The sequence below is a fragment of the Nomascus leucogenys genome, chromosome 24, assembly GCF_006542625.1.
Source record: "Nomascus leucogenys isolate Asia chromosome 24, Asia_NLE_v1, whole genome shotgun sequence".
In the NCBI taxonomy this organism is placed as follows: Eukaryota; Metazoa; Chordata; class Mammalia; order Primates; family Hylobatidae; genus Nomascus; species Nomascus leucogenys.
This window is the reverse complement of record NC_044404.1, coordinates 11,505,147-11,527,604: the sequence shown is the minus strand read 5'-3', so window position 1 is coordinate 11,527,604 and position 22,458 is coordinate 11,505,147. Positions and strand designations below refer to the sequence as shown.

General features: G+C 57.0%; 1 protein-coding gene across 2 annotated transcripts in view; it reads left to right on the top strand.

Annotated features, from left to right (window-relative positions):
• The window catches only part of CASZ1 (castor zinc finger 1), a 160,824-nt gene that overhangs the window by 81,717 nt on the left and 56,649 nt on the right, over positions 1 to 22,458 (top strand). The window contains exons 3-4 of one of the 2 annotated variants that reach the window (XM_030805723.1): positions 9,219 to 9,271; positions 21,772 to 21,810. In XM_030805723.1, coding sequence (XP_030661583.1) covers positions 21,795 to 21,810 — 16 coding nt within the window. In that variant the 5' untranslated portion in view covers positions 9,219 to 9,271; positions 21,772 to 21,794. Of the gene's footprint in view, positions 1 to 9,218; positions 9,272 to 21,234; positions 21,388 to 21,771; positions 21,811 to 22,458 lie in introns of those variants that run through there. The other variant, XM_030805722.1, reaches the window with a different exon arrangement.

Here is a 22,458-nt window from a genome sequence, read left to right as displayed (position 1 = left end):
TTCTTTCTTTTCTTTTTTTGAGATGGAGTCTTGCTCTTTCTCCCAGGCCAGAGTGCAGTGGCGCGATCTCGGCTCATTGCAGGCTCAGCCCCCCGGGGTTCAGGCCATTCTCCTGCCTCAGCCTCCCGCGTAGCTGGGACTATAGGTGCCCGCCACCTCACCCGGCTAATTTTTTGTGTTTTTTAGTAGAGTCGGGGTTTCACCGTGTTAGCCAGGATGGTCTTGATCTCCTGACCTCGTGATCCACCCGCCTCGGCCTCCCAAAGTGCTGGGATTACAGGCGTGAGCCACCGCACCCAGCCTCTTTCTTTTTTTTTTTTTTTTTTTTGAGATGGAGTCTTGTTCTGTTGCCCAGGCTGGAGTGCAGTGGCATGATCTCGGCTCACTGCAACCTCCACCTCCCGGGTTCAAGCGATTCTCCTGCCTCAGCCTCCTGAGTAGCGGGACTACAGGTGCGCGCCACTGCACTGGCTAATTTTTGTATTTTTCATAGAGACGGGGTTTCACCATGTTGGCCAGGCTGGTCTCGAACTCGTGACCTCAGGTGATCCACCTGCCTCAGCCTCCCAAAATGCTGGGATTACAGGCGTGAGCCACCATGCCCGGCAAGAGCTTGTTTCTTAACCTTCATTTTCTTATCTGTAAAATGGGACAGTCTGCCTCTGGACCTACGGAATTTTCCTTTCCTTTGAAGTTGAAGGCGTAACCTTGGAAAGCCAAGAGGGATGGGTCAGACGGTGGTGGAGTTCCTGAGCCAGGGCCTGCTGGAAGACAGAGAAGGTTCCCCTTGCAGAGTTCCCTGGCGCAGAACCGGCCAGCAATGCCAACCCGGCAGGGCTCTCTGGCTCAAGCATGTGAGAGGTGGCTGTCCCCACACCACGTGTGTCCTTTCCATCAGCCACCTGTCCTCATCAAGCCTAGAGAAGCCCAGCAGGGGACTTAGAGATGGCCTTGTCCCTCTGTAAGAGCTCCCAGGAAATCCTCACCCAAACGAAGAGAGCTGAGGGAAACAGATGGAGGCCTGCCTTCTGGGAGCCTCCAGTCCAGGATGGCTGGCCTTAGAACCAGAGAGGGGGTTAGAGGACTACAGTGAAGGCCAAGCACCACAGCCCCAAACCAGGCTGTTTCCGGAAGAACAGGGTACCCCTCCCCACATCCCTCCTGACTCTAATGACTCTTAAATAGTGGTAAATATTTTGGCTAATGTAGGCTCTCATGGCAGAGAGCAAAGCTGTCTGCAGTTCAGGACCTACAAATTATTTATTAAAGATTTGAGATGCAGTGCAATTATGTGGAAAGAACCCAAAAAATTAAATAAATAAGTAACAAAATAAATAAATAACAGCCCCACTGGCCTCTTGAAGGCTTGGGAGTGGCACGTGATTGCCGTCTTGATGAAATCCCCCTGGATGTAATGAGCTGATTTTCTGCTGTTAATATTGCATCTGCTGATGAAGGATTCGTTAGGATAATGGAACGAAGCTAAAATATAAATGACTCCCTGTCAAGAAGCAGCTTTTGTTTGTTGATCTCCTGACAGTTCCTGGGCCAAGGCAGGGGTTTATGTGTGTACATGCATTCTGGAACAGGCAGGAGGGCGGGGGCAGGAGCTTGGGGGGGCTGCCCCACGAGCCTGGCTCCCTGGTTATTCCAGGCTTTCCCTTCGAGGTGGGGCTCCTCGACCTTGGGAAGCCCTGGAGCCCTGTGGGTGGGGAAATCATAGACTCAGACCGATCCAGAGGGGCGCTTGTTGCACTAAGATGCTGAGCGGCAGCAAAAGTTATCTGGGGAGCATGGTGGAGAGATAGATTGGCTGGGCCGTGTGTATTGGGATCCGCACAGGAGAAGAAGCGCTCTGTGTGTGCCGGGAACGGCAGCCCGCGGGGGTGCGGAATCACAGGCACTTGAGCGAGGGATCCTAAGGGGTGGTCCCTTCACTGCAACCATCCTAGCCTTTCCACCTCGTCCTCTCCCTCAGTGATCACACGGCACATCTTGTGGAGGCCTGGGAGCCCCCCTCGGATGGTGGATTCTCAAGCAGAGGGGGAAAGAGGGCCCATTTGAAGTCACCGTGTCTCACCTACCCACCCCTCTGGCTTGGCTTCCCCAGCACCTGCCCTGAGCTGCCACATGGGGACAAATTCCTTCTCTCCCTAGCAGTTGCTTTTTTAAAAAAGCAATATCATTTTATTTTACTTTATGGTGGTAAAATGCATACACCGTAAAATTTACCATTGTAACTATTTTATTTTATTTTATTTTATTTATGTATTTATTTGAGACAGAGTCTCACTCTTGTCTTCCAGGCTGGAGTGCAATGATGTGATTGAGGCTCACTGCAACTTCCACCTCCTGGGTTCAAGCGATTCTCCCTGCCTCAGTCTCCCGAGTAGCTGGGATTACAGGCGCCCGCCACCATGCCCGGCTAATTTTTTTTATTTTTAGTAGAGACAGGGTTTCATCATGTTGGCCAGACTGGTCTCCAACTCCTGCCCTCAAGTGATCTGCCTGCCTTGGCCTCCCAAAGTGCTGGGATTACAGGCATGAACCACCACACCCGGCCTGTAACCACTTTAAAGTATACAAATCAGTGGCATCAAGTACATTTGCAGAGTTGCACAACTATTAAGCTAGTTCCAGAACTTTTTCATCACTCCAGACAGAAACCCTGAACCCCTTAGCAGTCCCTCCCCACTGTCCCCTTCCCCCAGCCCCTGGCAACCACTGCTTTCTCTCTCTATGGATTTGCCTGTTCTGGATATTTCATATTAATGGAATCATACAACCTATGGCCTATTGTGTCTGTCTGGCTCCTTTCTCGATCAACATTTCCAGGTGCATCCACATTGTAGCCCATATCAGAACTTCACTCCTTTTTTATAGCTGAATAATATTCCATAGTATGGGCAGGCTCCATGTTGTATGTCCACTTCTCAGTCCGTGGACACTCGAATTGTATCTACCATCTGACTACTGTGAATAGTGCTGCTATGAACATTCATGCACAAGGTTTTTGTTTTTTTGTTGTTGTTTTTTTTTTTGAATACCTGTTTTCCATTTTTTCTGGTATACGCCTGGGAATGGAATTGCACCATCTCTCCTAGCTTCTTAAAGGCAGGGACCCTGGAAACTAATAAGAGGTCATATTTATTGAGCACTTACTATGTGCCACCTACTGTGCTAACCATTATTTCCACGAGTCCTCAACAGCACAGGAATGGAAGCTCCCTGAGGGTTGAGTCTTTGGTTTGCCAATGTTCTCTAGGTCTAGGACAAGGATCTAATAGCATACAGTAGGTGCTCAAGAAATACGGAATGAACTTCCTTTGAGCTAGGTACTCATAGGCCCCCACTTTTCAATGGAAGAAGCTGGGGCCTGGAGAGGTTAAGCAGCCTGCGTACCCAATTGCATGGCAGGAGGTAGCAGAGGCAGGATTCAAACTCAATTCTCACCAACTCGGCTTTTGTATGCTGTCTTTTTTTTTTTTTTTTTTTTCCCCAAGACGGAGTCTCGCTCTGTCGCCCAGGCTGGAGGGTAGTTGCACGATCTCAGCTCACTGCAACCTCCGCCTCCCAGGTTCAAGTGATTCTCGTGCCTCAGCCTCCCGAGTAGCTGGGATTACAGGCGCGTACCACCGTGCCCAGCTGATATTTGTATTTTTAGTAGAGACAGGGTTTCACCATATTGGCCAGGCTGGTTTCAAACTCCTGACCTCAGGTGATCCACCCGCCTTGGCCTAACAAAGTGCTGGGATTACGTGAGCTACCGCCCCCGGCCTTTTGTAAGCTGTCTTGTTTTCTCTTCCTTGTGCCTGGCACAGCATCATGCACACAGTATGTGCTCAGTGAGTGCCTGATGATCTCGCTGTGGAGCAGGGACAAGAGAGATCTAGGGTCACTTGACCTGGCACAGGGGCTGGGGAAGGCCTGCAGCAGGTGTTGTCTTTCTGTGCATCTGTTGGCAACCTGCCTGTCTGTTGAGAGGAGGCACTGCCTACTGCACTGAGTCCTGAGCTGGCAGAGACTGGAGTGGGCACCACTAAGCACCCTCCCAGCACGTGGGAAAATCTTCTTGCTGACTCCTTGGCCAGAACCACTCCTCATCTTCACCTTCAAGGCCCTTAGAGAAAAAGAGAGCAAACTAGGCCACCGACTCGGACCCTTCCTCCTGGGGAGACTAGGGGTCTTGCCCAAGAAGATCGGGAAGGGCCACTGGGAAATGGAGGTGTTGCTTCCTCCTAAGGGAGTCTCAGGAGGGGTGGGGAGGCCAGCTTTTCTCCTGGAGCCTCTGGAGAGTCTCCTGGAGAGTCAGGCAGGGCCTCAAATTCACCATTGAAGTCCCTGGCCAGGCATGGGGACCACATAGGGCAACATCCCACGAAGGACTTGAGGGCCTGACTGGGTAAGGTCCAAGACAGGCGAAGGCAGGCTCGAAGCTGGTGCTGAGCCAGCCTCAGGGTGGAGGTACAAGTTGAGGTCTCCTGCTTTTTAAAAAATACTATGATTAAAAACACTTCTTAAGCCAGGTCTTGGGAGAACAAGGTGGGAAAACCCATTTCCTGTCCCCAAAGGATGAGGACCCTTCCTCTTGACCCTATGTAGATTTTTCAGGATTCTGGCCCAATTCCAACCAAGACTGTGCCTGGAAAGAGCCCAGAGCCAATCCGGAGGCCTGCTCCAACTCGGGGGGCTGGACAGCCACCCCCACCGCCCCTCCCTGCCTCCGCAGCCCAGGCTCCTTTCCCGAGGCCTCTGTCTCGATCCAGCACCTGCTGGCCTGTGCGGGCCGTCGGCCCCCTCATTGTCCTGCTAACCACTGTGTAAAAGTTCCGGGCTTCCTCTGACCTTTCCGTTTTGCCTGGTTATGCCGTGGGATCCCCCTGGCGCGCATCCCCCTGTGGCATTGCCCGGGGCACTGCTCAGCCCCTGCCTGGGGCCTTTCTCTCCCCAGCCGTCCTCCGGGCAGCACTTTCATTCGCTCTTTCTTTTCTCCTCTCTTTCTCTCTCTCTCCCTCTCTCTCTCCCCCTCTCCCGCTCTCTCTTTCTTTTTCGCTCTTTTAACATGGTTTTCCTAAAAAGTTTTTTAATCAATCAAATTTGAGGCAGAAAATAGGTTTTGTCACGCCTGGTCCCGGGGTAGTGTGACTCTCACTCAGGCTCCTGACAGCTCCTCAATGCAGGAAGGAGGCCAAACAGAATATTTCTCCGGGAAAGTGCCCGTTTCCATGACGCTGCCCCTGTTGTCTATGCCGCCCCCCTCCTCACACTGCCGGGCTGACATGGCCCCAGCCCCTGTGAAAGGGCTGGCCAGGGAGAGGCTGTGCATGAGGATGGGGCTGGGGGCAGGGGGAAGGAGACGCAGTGGAGTGGGGGGGCGGATGGGCAGCCCGACAGCTGCCCCAAGCCCCCATGGCCCCGGGAGGCCTGGGGAGCAGGTAGGAGTGCTGGCCGAGGACCCTGGGCCGGTGCCTCATAAATATGGAGCTGGGCAGCTGTGGATGAGAGGCTCCAAAGCCAAGTCCTGGACCAGCAGCGGCTCCAGCAAGAGGGAACTGCAGATGGAGGAGGCCCCTTCAGGTCCTGGTACGCTGGTCCCTGCCACTTCTCCGCCCGTCACTCTCCCCCGTCCCATCTCTCCTGGCATTCCCTCCATTCCTCACCCATGGCCGCCCCCTGTCCTCCATCCCTTGCTTCCTTCCTGCCCTACCCCGACCCTGGCACCCCTTGTGCCGGAGGAGCCTCTGGTCCTCCCAGCGCCCAGCCCACCAGGCCCCACTCCGAGCCCCCTGCAAGCCCCCAGGTCTTCCCTCTCCAGCTCACCTTCCCTCTTCCTCCTTCCCCTCTCAGTCTTTCACCCTCTCCTCTCCTCCTCTTCTCACTCTCTTTTATAATTAATGATTAGTTTTAATTGGTTTGCTTAGGCAGCCTGAGAGCAAATTAACAGAAGCCAGCCCAGGGCTGCCGGGCTCGGTGAGAGACCACTGTGCTTCAGAACCGGCCAGGAGAAGGGCTGGATGAGGCTGCCTCCAGGCTCACTCTCACAGCAGCCCCAGGGATGAGATGGAGGGAATGCCGGGCCTCACCTGGGCAGGTGCAGCAGCCAATAGGAAGAAGGCACCAGGCTCTTTGCACACATAAGGGCTCACGTTTGCCAACTTTTCTCTGTACTTTTGTTTTTCTTCTCCTCCTCCTCACATCCCTTCTGTGCTCTTCTTCTTACCCAAGACATTGCTGGTGTCTTCAGAGATTAAGGGTGGGTAAAAGGTGGGTAGGGCCACTATCCTTAGTTTGGGGCAGGGTTTGCTTTTGGTATCACTCATCCTCACTTGTGCAATGGGATGGTGGGATGGGCAGCAGGATGCCTCTGGGGCCAAGATCCTGCTTTTTCACATGGACAGGAGGAAGGAGGTCAGAAGGCTGTTGTCACTTTTAGCTCAGCCACCAACCAGCTATCAACCAGCCATCAGCCCCACAGCCTGGAAGCTCCAGGACCCAGTTCTGTTTCTGATTTGCCATCTACCTCTGGACAGAACTCTGAACCTTTGGGTCCTCAGTTTTTTGGCCAGAGTACTTAGGATTAGGAACATTGGATGCATGGATGGATGGATGGATGGATGGATGGATGGATGGATGGATGGATGGATAGATGGATGGATGGATAGATGGATGGATGGATGGATGGATGGATGGATGGATGGATAGATGGATGGATGGATGGACAGACGGCTGGCAGAGAATAGGTGTGTTGGCATTTCTTAGGCACTTTCTGCCATGATCTCTGAGCACATGGCTTTTCTTTCTTAGCCTGGAAGGGTTCACTTTACTTCAGCCTCACTGAGTGTAGGGCCCCTGCTGTCCTCTGGGTTTTCCCAGTACTGTGCCTCTCCCCTGGCCTTGGAGAATCCTTCCTTAACTACGTCAGCTACCAGGTCCCAGATGTGCTGACCACTCACTCACATGGGCCACTCACAAAGCAGACATCAGGGACAGTGAGAGGCAGAGAGACAAGAAAAGATGTCCAGAGAAGGAAGAAGAGACCAAGATGAACTCTCGGCTACTTCTTAGGCCCCCACTGGGGTCCCAGTATCCCAGGGTCCCAGATCCCACCTAGGGACAGCTTCCCTGCTCCCATCAGCCGGGACCCCTCCCCTGGGCAGGTGGGGTACAGGACCCCATGCGCGTCCTGGTCCCTGTACGTACACATCTCTGGCCCTCGCCTCCCTCCTCCACCCCCGACCAACTCCTGGAAAGTTTCCTCCCTGATTGTTCTGTGTGATCAGATCTGCAAGTTGCTCTCTAAGCTTCTTGTCACATTTTGACTTAATGAAGTGCAACTGCTGAGGGATTTGGGTTCAGCGCTCCGGTCTCCCGCGCTCCCTTGTTGTCAGAAAACAGGGGTGGTTGGGGACGGCAACACCGCGCTGCAAGTCGTTATCATTCCGGTCAGTCTGTTTAACACAAAATTAAACAAAGAACTAATTAGTGCCTCATGAATTAATAAATGCACAGTTGCCAGGGAGGATGGGAGGGGAGAGAAAGGTGGTGGAAGGGAGATACCGGAGTTGTGGAGTTGGGGGGCTTTGGGGGTCCACAGGAGGCTGGCCAGGGCGCCTTGAGAGATCTCAGACAGGAGTGTGTGGGACAGACGGGACGGTGAGGATGACACCCCAGCCAGGGCCCTGGGCCGACCAGCCAGGACTCGAGCTCTGATGGCTGAGCCCACCTGGTGCCTTGCAGTGGAGGCCTGGGGGTCTCCATCCCCAGACCCTGTGACCCTCCCTGCTGGCCTCCTCCTCCGTCCTCTCCTCTCCTGGCCAGCTCCTTCTCTTTTCCTTATTCCCACTTTGCACAGCTCCCTATCCTCTCTACCGCCCTGTCTCAGGGGTCCGCCCAGCTCCCTGCAGACCCCCCGCCTCTCATCATCTGGATGAGATGGGCATCTGAGGCTCGTGGGGTAGCACTTCCTAACCGCTCGATGCCCACCCGGCCCTCAGCCCTCCCAGAGCCCTGTATCTGGCAGGGTAGGCTCCGCCCCAGTGGGCACCCTCTGCCCAGGCAGCCCAGCACAAGCGGCAAAAGCTGGTGGAGAGCCGAGCCCTCCTTAAGAGGATGTGTCAAGTACAATTAGTATTATCTGTCTAAATATGTCCTGGGAACCGGAGAGCGGGCGGTGGGACTGGGTGGCATTCCGGGAGCCCTGAACAAGGTCACCTCATCTCCCGCAATCCCCCCAATCTGATTTGGGGATTACACAGCCTAAGGAAATTGGTGTTATTCCTCTTGCATCATTGATAAGCCACAAATGAGGGAGAGGGGAGAAGAAAACGTAACAGACAGCCCTCCCCAAGCCTGGGTAGAGTTCCGAGGCCTGCAGGGGCAGGGCCTGGCTGGAGCAAGGGTTGGGGGGCCCAGTCAGCAGGCTGGTGGGGGGGCTCCCTGCGTTTTCCCTCCATGTACACACAGGCTGCCCCTTTGAACCTGGCTCCCCAAACTCATTCTCTGGGCAGGAGGGCCCCAGCCTGGCACACTGGGCTGGGCCATGTGTTGGTTAAAGCCTCCACGTTGTCTGACCATCGTCCCTCTCCCTGCATGGTCTCTGGACATGGGCTGTAATGACTCATGTGTAGGACCCCGGGGTGGAAGGCGCTGTCGGCAGCCTGATCCTGGGGCGTGGAGGCTTCCTGGTGCCTTGGCCCCTGGCCTGCCCTTGCCCCTCTGTCACCAACTTGCTAGAGCGAACGGTTTGGCATCTGTCATTTTTATGTTCAGGGGCCCGGGGGAAGAGAGTGAAGGAGCAGTTGCTGTTGTATTCTGTCATTGTCCCCAGGCATCCCTGCTAGGCCGCTGCAGCTCCATGGGAGCGTGCAGGCCACTTTACCAGCACCCCCACTCCCAGCCTCCTCCACGGAGCAGTGTGCACAGCACGGCTGACTCTTCTCTGCCTGGCTAGGGGTTCCTGAGGACCACATTGCCCCTGCAGTCAGTTCCTACCGCTTTCTGACTTTTTTGCAAACTGTGTCTGGCATATGCCTGAATGAACCAAGTCAGAGCCCACCCAGCATGCCTGAGTTTCTGGCCCTCTTGGCTGGCCCTGGAGCATCAGCCCCTCAGCCCATGTGGGGAAGGGAACCCTTGGGTACTCAGGAGGGATGGAGGGCATGCACTGGGGAGTCATGGTCTTGGAAACGCTAACAGGGCTCCTCTCTCTGCCTCTCCAGGATGAAGTGACACCCCCAGCTACATCCGAGGAGGCTCTGGGACCCGCTACGAGGTAAGGCCTGAGCCGCTCCCTGAGCCTCACGTCCTGTCCCCCACTGGTGACCACTCACCTAATGCACGCGTCACCCTGGGCTGGGTTCAGTCCCGCTGAGCACCCAGGGAGAGATGAGAAAGTGGAGATGGGGAACTGCAGCCACCCCGCCCACTCCGCCCTGATGGGAAAAGATGCCCTCTCGCCAGTAGCATCCCCTCGGTTTGGCTTTTAGGCTGGAAATGGTCTGGGAACATATGGATTGCAGACTTTGGGGAAGGAACGTGCGCAGAGCAGCGTGGGGCAGTGGGGCACCTGTGGTGGCTGGGCTCAGGTTACCCAGCCTGCGGTGCCCGCTCTCACGGCGCTATTGCCTCCGTGGCAGTGGCCGGCTATGCCTGGACGGGCTGCCCAAGCTTTGCCTCAATAACCGCATGGACTCGAAGGCCCCGGAACCCCAGTCCTGCCTTCGCTCCTCGGAGGCTATGCCACCCCTAGTGGCTTCCTCCATCCTCCCTAAGAGGCTGGCAGGGAGAAGGCCACGGCCGAGGCCAGGACAGGCTGCCATGTCCTGCCTTTCCTCAGGCACGGGGCCTCCCCGAAGTCCAAGCACACGGGGCTGCCCCAGCCTGGCCCAGCCTTCACGGGCTGTGTCAGTCCCCCGGGTGGTGGCGCGAGAAACCGCGGGGCCACCGGGCCTCGGGCCCCAGGCAGTGCTGTGTCAGAGGTGACCGGTGGAACGCCAGTGTTATGTAAATAGCGGGGCCTGCCCGGCGGGCGAGCTGGCTGGCTGCAGCCATCCATCATCCCCGCTTGGCGGGGCGGGGGACAGACAAGGCACCGTGCGCCTGGCTCCAAACCTGTTTGTTTTCCCTTTGTCTCTCGCGTTTCGGGCCCCGGCTGCGACCGACCGGCTCTGGGTTTTGTCCTACCGGCCCCCTTCCCCCCAGGAGGACGGAGAAGGGAGGAGATTCCCCGGCTCCCACCGCGGCATCCCTTTCGGACTTCAAAGGCTCCCCCCAGCATTGTCTGCGCTGGCGGGCAGTGGCCCTGAAAACGTGATCAGAGGCGGCCCGGTGTAGGGCAGGCCCGACCCGCGCCCTGCGCTCTCACTGGGGCCCGTGGATTCCTCCCTTTGCCGCCAGCACCACCCTGGTTACAGCTCCGTCCCCGGTCCTCTCGGCCTTTCTCTCCCTGGTGCCCCTTCTTGCTCCCTTCTGGCCACTCCCGTCCTCCTCTTAACCATGGCCTCATCCCTGTCTCATGGAGTTGAGAATTCTAGAATCTTCAGAGCTGCGAGCCTCCATGCCTTCACATGGTCCATGAGGATCTGAGTGCCGTGGTAGGCTCCTCAGGATGCCCCAAGCTGGGACCAGTTCCTGGATATTGGCTTCCCACGCCGCACCTTGTCCTCTGTCCCTTCCTTTGCTCTACCCTCTGATCATGAGAACCTTGCTTCCTCTAGAAACCTCCACCCATGAGGTCCTGACAGGATAGATGCATCCGTCCCCAGGCAGCAGGGTGAAGCAGGGTGAAGCCAGCCATTCCGTGTCCTGAAATTCGGCCCCAAGTGCTTCCATTCTCTGGAGCAGGGCTTGGCAGATGGGCCACCTTTGACCCACAGTCTGCTTTTATAAATAAAGTTTTATTGGAACACAGCCATGCCTATTTGTTCAGGTATTATCTATGGCTGCTTTCACTCTATACTTGCAGAGAGAGTTGAATGGCTACAACAGAGACTGTTTGGCCCACAAAGCCTAAAAGGTTAATAATTTTCTCTCTGGCCCTTTAGGGAAAAAGTGTTCCAGCCCCTGCTCCAGAGGTTCTAGCTCCTGCACTTTCTCTCTCTCTTTTTAGTGGTAAAATGTACATAACAGGAAATTTACCATTGTGGCCATGCTGAAGTGTACAGTTCCCTGGCCCTAAGTCCAGTCCTGAAGCTGTTACAGCCATCATCCTGCCCTGTGCACGTGTCTTCATCGGGACTGCTCTGACGGTCTGGGCGCATTTGTCTGGGAGCCCTGCGCTGGGGTTTCAGGGCTGTTTGCAGTCCTGGTCTGTTCGGGGGGCTCCCTCCCACTGCTCTCCTTAGGACCTCTTTCTCTGCTCAGTCCCTGCCTCAAAGTCTCAGCTCTTCCTCTCTTCTGCAGCCCCTGCTTCCTCGGAGCTCTTGCACCCGCTGGCATCCCGGGAGCCCTGTAGTCTTTAGCAAGTTCTCTCACCTCAGATCCACAGCTTCCTTTTTTTTTGTTTTTTGAGATGGAGTCTCGCTCTGTTGCCCAGGCTGGGGTGCAGTGGCGCGATCTCAGCTCACTGCAACCTCTGCCTCCCAGATTCAAGCAATTCTCCTGCCTCAGCCTCCCAAATAGCTGGGACTACAGGCACGCACCACCACACCCAGCTAATTTTTTATATTTTTAGTAGAGACGGGGTTTCACCATATTGGCCAGGCTGGTCTCAAACTTCGGATGTCGTGATCTGCCCTCCTCGGCCTCCCAAAGTGCTGGGATTACAGGCATGAGCCACCGCGCCCGGCCCTCACAGCTTCCTCTTTTGTAAGGGGAGAATATCTACTTTGCAGGGTTGTTGAGACAAGTGAGTGAATTGTTGTGGCTGAAGGTGGCTTGCCCGGTACCCACCAGGTAGTAAGTGCTCGAGTTCCCACCTGCCTGCGCTCCAGAGGCTACAGCCATCCCTGGGCAGATTCCACAGAGCTCCCTACCCTCTGCCCTGGGGGCCTCGGAGTCTGACCCTATGGAGAAGGGTGGGCTCCTGATTCCGGGGAGCACCTTGGAAAAAAAAGCCCCACAGGTCGTGGACTGGCAGCCCTGGGTCTTCTATTTCTGTGTCAGGGTCCTGGGAAGCAGCATAACCTCTGAACGCCAGTTTCTCTATTTGTAAACTACTGTCTGCTTCCCAGGCTTGTGGCAAGGAGGAGCTGGGGTGCCTGGGAGAAGCTGTGAAGGCTGCTTTATCGGGAGCTGCTGAGGGGCAAGCAGGCCGAGGGGGGAGTCCAGGTCTGAGACTGGGCCTATAGGTGGTGGGTGGGAACCAGGCTGCAGTCTGACTGAGAAGGCCCTGGAGGTTACACAGTGGGTGCTGGCTCTGTCCAGGACCAGGGATCAAGGCCGCCCTGGCCCGGTTCTACTGCTGTGGGCCAAGGTCAGAATTAGGCTCCAAGCCCAAGAGGAAAGGCTGGCAGGGAGTGGCAAGGAGACGGGAGCTGCGCCCGCAGCCAGAGGTCTGCTGCAGAGTCTGCTGGGCCTCCTTTCGTGCTAGGGCTGCTGCCGTCTCTCTTGCTGTCCTCTTTTTGAGGGCTCCTGGCCTTTTGTCCATCTCTCTTTCCCCTCCAGGCCCCCTCTCTGCATCCCTCTATTTCCTCTTCCTCCTTGCCTTCCCACCACCCATAGCACCCCCACAACTCCATGGCGTGCACTTTCTCTCTCTCTCTGCCTCTCCCTCTCTCTCCTTTTCATCTACTCGGAAGGCTTTACTTTACTTCCTTGTCACCCTAATTGATTGCATTAACCTTTCAGCGTATTGGATTTCCCCGGCATCGTGCAGAGAGCCCTGTGCAATATGCTTATAATCTAAGCCATAATGGACAGTTTGCAGTCAACAAGCCCCTTCTCCCATCGGCCCCATTGACATCTCTCTTGCCCAGGCCACCGTGGCCACTTCCCCTGCTGGCAGGGGTGGGGCAGTGGAATGGGGCTGGGAAGAGGCAGACACAAACCTGGACCCACCGATGGGGTTCTTGGCCTCCCTCTCCTCCCAGCACTGCCTCCAGCCCCACGTCTCCCTCTCCAAACTCCCTGGCCCGGGTCATTGCCAGGCCTCTGGTCTTCGTGATTCCTCTTGGCTTGGCCTTCTGCCCTTGGGACTCTCTGTCTAACAAGTGACTGATGGGGCCAGCTTGGATTTTGTGGGTGAGTTCCCTGTTCCACCCAGATGCTTTTCAAAGCAAATCGTTCCTCCTTCACTAGCTCAGGAGGCTTTGGGGAAAGACGATGGTAGCCACTTCAGGAGGCAGGTGGATAAGAGGAGGGGTCTGAGATCTCTGACCTTCACTGGCCTCTGAGCCAGTGGGAGGCCTCTGTGGACCTTCTGGAAGCTGGGCGTGCTCCTGGAAAGGGTGCAGGTGCATAGGGCAGACAGAAAGCAGGGGATCTGCTGAAGCCAAGGCAAGAGGGTGATGAAGACCCCACCAGGGCTGGCCAGCGGGGAGCAAGGCAGCAGCAGCTCCTCCCAGCAGGCAAGGAAGTGGGTATGTGTCACCTGGGTTGGGACCTGTCCCCCGCACTCATCTCAGGATTGCGTGACTTGGGTGCTTGGTAGGGGACGTCTCAGAGTCTCTATTTCCCATCTAATGTTTGGCAGTAGCTCTGAGCAGATCCACCTGCCGTCCGCAAAGGAAGAGAGACACCGCCCAGGCAGCGGGGCCGGAAGCCCAAGAGAAGCCTCCTTAGGCAGGATGGCTCAGCCCAACGGGGGATGGGCTGGGGGAGGTGGAGAAACTGAGGCCTGGCTTGTCAGACTGGTAGGAATGGGCTCCCTCAGGTCGGCTTCTGGATGGGCACCTGTTAGTTCAGCAGGAGGCAGGAAAGCCAGCCCCCCGTCAGCTGCCTGGTCCTAGGGGCTCAGCCCCAGGCCTGAGCCCTGACCCCGGTCCATCCCGGCTGAGGCTGCCAGCCCTCCAACCAGCAGCCTGATCAGCCGAGTCTTCATTCACGACAAGATGGGATGTCAGGTTGAATACATTAGTGTCAGGCTGGAGGAGCAGGACGGAAGCTCCCATTAGCCCTGGTGGTACTTCCCCTCTCCCGCACTGTTCTCCCCCCAGCCCTTTGCCCGTCATCTCCTCCTTCTGACCGCGCCCCCCCTCCTCCATCACTCTGAAGGGTGAGCTTTGGCGAGAGGAGGCTGGACCTAAGTCCTTCCCATCCTCTCCCAAGGATTTCGGGGGTGGGCAGAGGGCACAGCAGGGAGAAGCCAGGCAGCGAATTAAAGTTTGTGATTGTCAGCATCAGGAGAAGCTAAATAACCCTGTAACTAGTATGAAGGTGAATTCACGGTCTGCTGCACACGGAGAAGATGAGTGTCTGCGAGACGGGGAGAGTGCGGCACGGGAACCCGCCTGCCACGGTGGGCAGCCTCCTCTCCAGGGACCCGGGTGGGAGGCAGGAGGAGGGCCACGTACCCGCTTCCCTACCAGGGAGCAGCTGCCCAGGAGCCCCACCAGACACCTGGGGAAGCTCAGCTCCTTGACAACCTGCTGGCCCTGGCATCAGGGGCCCAAGTAAACATTTGTAAGCACCAACGGTATACACCCATGGACACCAGCCCAGGCCTTGGACTGATCCATCTTAACAGCTAATCATTATTGAGCACTGACTGTGTGCGGGCTGAGTGCTGTGTGACAACAACTCTATCCAGGAAGTGCTAATATGATCCCCCGTCTTTCCCCCACTTTTTAATAACCACTTTATTGAGATACCATTCATATACCATAAAATTCACCTTTTTAAAATGTACAATTCAGTGGTTTTTAGGATATTCACAAGGTCGTACCATCATCACCACTATCTACTTTTAGAACATTTTCATCCCCCCAGGAAGAAACCCCGTACTCATTAGCAGTCCCTCTCCATCCCCCACTATCAGCAGACCTACAGTTCCACTAACGATGATTTCCTTAAGATGCTGGGAAGGTCGAGGGTCAGTGCCTGGGTTCAGGGAGCACAGCCCGTGGAAGATGGAGCTGGGGTGTGAACCCAGGTACTGAGACTCCAGAGCTGGTGCTCCATGAGGGATTGCTTGATGTCCTGGCTGACCCCCACCCCACCCCTGACACACATGTGCCTATCACGTGTGTCTGACAGTTCAGGCTCAGGCGTGTACATACACCATACAAACACTGAGACTCAGGCAGCAGCACACGTGTCTTCTCCCCAGGTACGCTGGCAGCTCCACATAGAAAACCTCACACCTCCCATAAGGACAGTGGGCCTCCCCGCCGGGACCCCTCCCTCGGCTTCTCCCCAGCCCTGCTCCTAGAAGGGAGGCTTGGCGCAGGAACCAGCAGCAACAGAGTGGCTGAAGTAGCCAGAGAAACCTAAGTGGTTTCAGAGCTTAAAATGAGAAATCCCATATCTCCTGCAGCTGATCATTGTAACTGAGACAAAATGCCAACCCGACATTCCAGAACAGGTCCCCGCCCGGGCTGGGGCCACAGGCTGGGCCAGGCCCACAGGGCAACCCAACTAGCCCAGGTCCCTGCTTCATACTCTCTCTTTGTCTCTCTCTCTCTCTGTCTCTCTTTCTCTCTCTGTCTCTCTTTCTCTCTCTCTCTCTGTCTCTCTCTCTCTTTCTCTGTCTCTCTCTCTGTCTCTTTCTCTCTCTCTTTCTCTCTCTGTGTCTCTGCTTCTCTTCTGTTTCTTCTCACCTTTTTCTTCCCACCTACCTCTCTCTTCTCTCACACTCCACGTTTCCACCCTAAAACTTTTTTAAAGTTTTTGTGGCCACACTCTTGAACTCACAAAAATTGGGAAATTAATGTGAAACCGTCACTGCTTCTGATAAGAGAAACCTACAAGGGTGAGACAAAGGGGAAGGGAGACACAAGAGAATCAGTCTGTTGGATTTTGGTTTGGGGTTTTTTCCTCCTTCTTCTCTCTCCCTCCAAAGCGGAGGATCCGGCCGGGCCAGTTTGGATATTTATTAAGAAAAAGCCAAAGATAATTAACTTTTTTGTTTTTGTTTTGTTTGCGGGTGCCTCCCCTGCTGGCACTCCTGGCTGCCTGGTGAATTAAACCTGCTCCCGGCTCCCTGGGTGCTGGGCTGCCGGCAAGACTTCTGCCGACTGTCCTGGATTTGCCAGGGCTGCCAGCTGCCCACCCAACAACCTACCTTGGCTTTCAGACCTTGGGTCACTTTATGCCCCCACCGATGCTACCTCCCAGGGCTCTACTGACTCTGAGAGCACCTTTTAGAGGAGGGTAAGTGGGATGTGGGGGTGGGGGGGAGAGGAGGGGCTACTGTTTGGGGTTGTGGCCAGCACTTCCCTAAAAGGAAATGGGGGGCAAGTTTGAGCCTCTCCCAGGGCACCAGGGCGTTCCTTCTGGCCAGTTCAGGGCCGTTGACTTCCCAGGAGAGGGTAAGGAGAACGGAGGATGAGCTGGAAGTGCAGGGAGAGGCCAGATTTGGGCCATGTCGATCCCCAGCTCTTCTCCCCGAAGGCTGGTACACTGCCAGGCCTTATGGGCCCCTGAGAACACCCTGGAGCAAGCAGCCTCTGGGCCATGTAGCCATGCTGTGATACCTGTCCACCCCCAACACCAGGCTCCATCCTGCTCCCACCCCCAACCCAGGCCAGGCCATGGGTTGGGGGGCGGGGTGGGGGAGCTGAGTGGCTGGAGAGCCAGTGCTTGGGTAAGAGCTGGCTGCCTCCGGTCTGCTGTGCTGGAGCCACACAGAGCCCTGAGGCCAAGCTGTGACCTAAGCCGGAGCCCAATTCATGGGCCAAGAAGGTGACGCTGGGAGTTAGAGGCTTCCTGGTATGAGACAGAGCTGAGGACTTCTCAGGAGCCAGGAGAGCCCACAGGAGGAAGGCCAGTGTGGAGGAGCTCACTGGGGTTGGAGGTGCGGCTTGCCCCTCTGTTAAGCCAGTCCCCCTCAGCCCTCCCCTGCCAGGGACCCTCCTTGGCCCCTTGGCTTCATCCCCAGCTGGACAAGTAGGCAGCGATGGTGAGCCTCTTCCAGGTGGGGAGCCTGCTTCGGAGCCGGCCACAGAGAAGAGGGCATTTTTCAAGGATTTTGCTGGCCGTTTTTTTTTTTTTCTCTGAAATATAAGGATGTGCAATTTTTTTGGTTTCAATTTAGCATTGGAGAATTTTATAATTTAGTAATTAAAATCTCTGATAGGCTTTAGAAATTGCAGCTAATTGAATTTAATGGGAAGATGATTTTCAATTTTATTTGATTACCGGGACCCCTGGCATCGGTATTTATGGGAAAAAAATGGGAAATGTGCTGTGTGGGCTAAGATGGCATAATTGAATTAGGGATAATCGGATTTCTCCGTCATGAATTTCACTATAATTTTCCTATAATTTTCCATTAGATATCTAGTTTACAAATATTCACAAAGAAATGAAGCTCTTTCGGAATGGAGATTGCTGGCTAACAGGATTACGGGGCCGAGCGTGCGGCTGTGCCAGCCCTTCTCCTGCCATAATGCAATCCCTGCGTCTGCCTTACACTCGGCGCGGCCCTCGCTCTGCCACCCACTCTGTGGCTCCTTTCTCCCCTTTGTTTCCTTCTCATCCTGTTGACCCCCTGCCCCAACACCCACCTGTCTGTGACCCACGACCTCCCGTGCCCGTGGCCATGCTGTGGTGCCTTGGCTCTGCCCTCCCTCGGCCCCAATGCTTCCCATCCACTTCGCTGGCTCACAGCTTTCCCGACACCCTCCCTCCATCAGCCCCGGAGCGGGCTCACACGCAAACACACGGACTCCCTCGCAGGTGCGAACATGCTTGTTCGCAGGCACACGCAGTCCTTTGGCCAAGGCTTCTGTGCCCTGGCCCAGTCGCCTCAGATGGAACCAGTTTATTGGGATCCTGGGGTGGGGTGCAAGAACAAAAGGAGCTTTGTTCAAGTTTATGTGAAAGTTACAAATTCAAAATGAGAGCAGATAAAGCATGAGATACCTGGTGTGCAAACAGGCTGGCGAGTGAGAAGGCCCCAGGCTCGGGAGGGAGAGAGAGTGAGTGGGCAACTTCGGGGTGCGAGGGGGAACAGGAACCAGCGATGGCAGTGTGACAGGAAGGGCGGATGGCTTTCCTTGGTGCTGATGTGGGGAGCCTGGGTTGGGGGGGGACTGCTGGGTTGCCTTCTACTTCTTTTTCTCTTGTGAGTAGGATGTCTCAGGAGAAGCTGGAGGCTCTGGGCCCGGGGACTCAAGATCAGGAGAGATTATGGCATTGGACTTCCATCCCTTGAGTCCCAGGCATGAAGTTCCTCACTGTGGCCTGGTTTTGGGGTCTCAGGTGTCACCACGTCGGAGTCCTCAAGGCAAAGATGGACCATAGCCTCAAAAGATGCCTCTCCTCTTGGTATGAGCAGATACACTCAGAGAGAGAGAGAGAGACAGAGAAGCGGGGGCACATAATCTGGGGGCCCCTCCATGACACAGCCTCTGACTCACACCCCACAACCTCGAAGCCTCCGCCGCCTTCTCTGACCTTCATAAATCCTTGCACTCCGAGTTGGCCTGTTTCTTGCTTCTCTGACCCCTGCTCCTCCACTGAAGGCCTTTTCCTCTTGGGCAGGGCCCACTCGGCCTGTGGCTACCTGGCCAGGGACTTGGCAGAGCGGAGGCTTTCCAGGCATCCCTACACCTCCCTCCACCGCTGGCTGCCGTCCCCCAAGCTCTCTCGAGTCCTGTCCCTTCCACCATTCCCCTCCAGCCTTTGTCTGCCTGAGACCCCCAAGTTACTGGGTGGCAAATCCAGGTGGTCCTGCCTGGGCAGCTGGAGGGAAGATGCTTTCCTTTTCCCCTCCACACCTTCCTCAGGGGTCAGGCTCTGACCACTATCAGCTGAAGCCCAGGAGGACACTCAGAGCCAGCCAGTGGCTGTGTGGGTCACTGCAAAGCTCCTCATCTTTGCAGACATCTTCAAATGCACCCAGAAATCACCTCTTCTACCCCTTGCCTCCAAGCTTCCTCCTACACACAGTTGCCCAGACAGGAGAACAGAGGCTCAGAACTGGGGTGGGGATTGATCACCTGCCGTCACCAGCCAGAGCTGCAAGCCTTTTGTTACAATTCCTTGCTTTGGGGAGTCATTGGGGGCAGCACCCAGAGGCATGTGTGTACCCCACAGCGGTCCTGGACACAGATGCCCTCTCTGAGATCCCATGTGGAGAGCAGGGGCACACGGTCCTCTGTGCTGGGTGCCCAGTACGGGCAGTCATACTCCCAGGCTTAGACTTGGGGTAGTTCTGTTCCCTTATTCAGGGTTTTGGGGCCAGGAGCAGCTCAGTAAGGTTTCTAGGCCTCTCCAGCTGCTGTTCCTATGTAGGGATGGGTTGGGGAATCACAGAGCCAATGGGGCTGTGTGACGGCCAGGAGTGGGGACTGCCAGGAAGGCAGTGGGAAGGGCAGTGGAGTAGGGGAGGGATGCCCAACTCCCTGCGAGGCCATTTAGAACTATAGAGCAAGCAGGAAAAAAGGAGAAAAATGAGGGGAAAGTAGGAGAAAGAGTAGATTGTTAACTCCCTGATGTCTTTGCCCCAAGGCCTCCCTGGCCCCTCCCTTTGCAAAATAGAAATATTGCAAAAATAGGCCAGCGCCATGTTGCTGGATGCTGTCCAAAGACCAGGGAAGCCTGGGCCCTGCTCCCCTCCCCTCATCTGAAGGCTGTGTGGCCCCTCCTGAAAGAGGAGCGCTGGGAGAGGCGAGGAGGGCAGCAGGATAGGTGAAGAAGGGACGGAGGACCAGGTCCTTCCTTAGCAAGGCTGCCCAAGGCCCTGCTCACCCCACCGTCTCTTTCCTTGAGCCCCTCTGGGCCGGATGGGTCACTTAAGTCACCAACATTTAAGGACTCTCAAAATATATGGCTGCAGCAGGGACATCTGGGGATGTCCCATGGTGCACGGTTCATCGTGGGGAGACCCCTCAAACTGCCTTCTCTGGCAGATAAGGAAGAGGAGCAAGGGGAGCACAAAGCGCCTAGCTGGCCATGGGCTGGCAGGAAATGAGGTTCCATGTTGAAGGGGACAGGGCCTGGCCCCAGAGCCCGACGCGGGGAGATGGGGGGGCGGGTAAGGGAGGAGGAGCCGGGATGGGCCTCAGACTCCCTGGTTGAGGGTGCCTGTGCTCTGCTAAGCGCCCTTCCTAGGGCAGCGGCCAGAGGGACAAGGCAGGGAGGAAGCGCAAGTGACGGCCGGGATCATGAGTCGGGGGCTGTGGGGGAAGGGGGGCGCCGATCTCCATTCGTCTGGCTGCGGGGGGCATGGCCCAACTTTGAGGGAGGAGTGGGCAGAAAGACCGGAAGACCAGGGAGGCTCTGGGAGGACACTTGGACCCGTTTTAAGGGCAAAACCAAAGCAACGCCGAGGAAACCCCAGTGCGTGTCCCAGGCCGGCGCTCCTGGGGCCCAGGGCCGGGAACGCGCGGGGTGCGGGGGCGCGCGGGCCTGACTGCGCCCTGCCCCGCCTCGCCCCGCGCTCCTGTTCCTCCAGCTCCAAGAGCCGCCAGTGCTGTGAGGGGAACACGAAATCCCTGTGCTACCCCAGGAGTCCCGAGCCCGCAGGCAGCGGGCAGGGGAGCAGGGGAGCGCGCGGCCCGGCGGGCGCGGCCCCGCGGCGCCTCACACCTGCGCCCGCCCTCGCGGAAAAGTTAGCGCGGCCGCGCGGGGCGTGGGGCAGGCGCGCGCGGCGGCCGTCGGTCGCGCTCGCGGGGCCAGAGCGGCGGCTGGGAGCGTGAGAGCGCGCGCGCGGCCGCCGGCGGCCGGCAAGAGTGGGCGCGTGCCCGCGTGCCCGCGGGCGCCGTCCTCGGGGCGCGCTCCCCGCCCCGCGCCGGGTCCCCTCCCGCCAGCCCTGAGCGCAAGTCCCCGCCCCCTCCTCCCGGAGCCAGAGGTTTGGGGAATCGCAGAGCCAATGGGGCCGGCCGCCCTGCCAGTGCTGCGCGGGCGCGCGCAAGGGGGCGCGCGTGGCGGGGGCGCCCGGCGGGGGCGCGAGCGAGCGCGAGCCCATTCACTCCGGCACCGGGCGGCGGGCGGCGGGCGGCGGGCGGCGGGCGGCGGGCGGCGGGCGGGCGCACCGGGCGGCGGCGGCGGCGGCGGGGCCGCGCTCTGCTCTTTCACCTGCCGGGGCCGGCGCAGGCCGGGCCGAGGAGGCGGCGCCGCGGCCGCCCTGCCAATCACCGCGGCGCCTGGCAGCGCCCCCGGCCGCGCCCGCCCGCCCGCTCCCTCCTGCCAAACTGTTACCCTGAGTGTTACCGGCAGGAGCAATGACATCAGGGCTTTAAAACAACTTGTTATTCGGGGAGTAATCAGTTGCAATTAGGCATTAATTAAGTATTATGAAAGTTGATTATTTAAGTGAATTCGGCTTTCGACTCTCCGACTATGGTGAGTACCGGGCGCGGGCGGGGGAGGCCCGGGGGCCGCGGTCTCGGGCGGCGACCCGGGCGCGGGGCGCGGTCGGCGGGACGGGGGCGCCCCTGGGCCTCGCGGATCCCCCGGCCAGGGCCCCCAAGCCGGGGCCGCGCCGGCCGAGAGTTGCTGCCTTAGTTGGAGAAACTCAGGCGGCGCGGACCCGCGGGCGCGTGCGGGGCCGAGCGTGAGAAGCGGGCGGCGCGGAGGAGAAAGTTTCTCCGCCGCGGCCTCGGCGTCCGCCCGGGACGGGCCGCTCCTGCGGGGCGGGGGGCAAGCGGGGCGGGCGGCCGGGGTCCCGCGAGACGCTAACCCCGTGTTTCTTCTCTCCTGGTCTTCCCCTGGTGGCGTTCCGCGAAGAGTTTTGGACCAAGGAGAAGAGAATGGATCTTAGAACAGGTACCGGCCGGTGGGAACGCAGGGGCGGCTCTTTCACTTTTCTTTCGCTTCTTTTACGGAAGTTCTTATTTTTAGCCCAACGAGGTGGCGGCGGGGCCGGGTGGGGGCCGGGAGGGTCGGGCGTCTGCCTCCCGGCGTCCCGGCCTCGGGATCGGCGACTTCTGAGGCTGTTGTTGTTGTTATTTGCCACTTGCTTAGAGGCTGTGACTAATGTGATGCTTGTCATTATGAAAGAACCGAGAGGAGCAGGAGCTGGGGGGCACCCAGAGAGAGGATTTAGGGGGTTTTTGTGGGGTTTTTGTTCTCCGTGTTTTTTGTATGGCTTCGTGTTTTTTTCTGTGTGTGTGCCTTTTTTTTTTTTTTTTTTGTTCTCTGCAAAGATCTTTGTGTGTCTGGCTCTGGGGTGTGTGTTTTTATTTTTTTAGTGGGGGGTGGTTTAGTTTTTGAAAGCAGCGTCCTGTTGGGAAAGGTGGTTAGTCTGGTTTCGGGGCGACTGTCTCAAGGTAAAGGAATTTAATTTATTTGGGACAAGGCTGTGTCGGATGATCAAGCTGCTTATTATGGCTAATGAGTATTTTTCACCTGAGAATCTGTGGGATGAGGTGGCTGTTATCAGTTCAAAGTGAGGGGCCCCGGACTGTCTCCCAC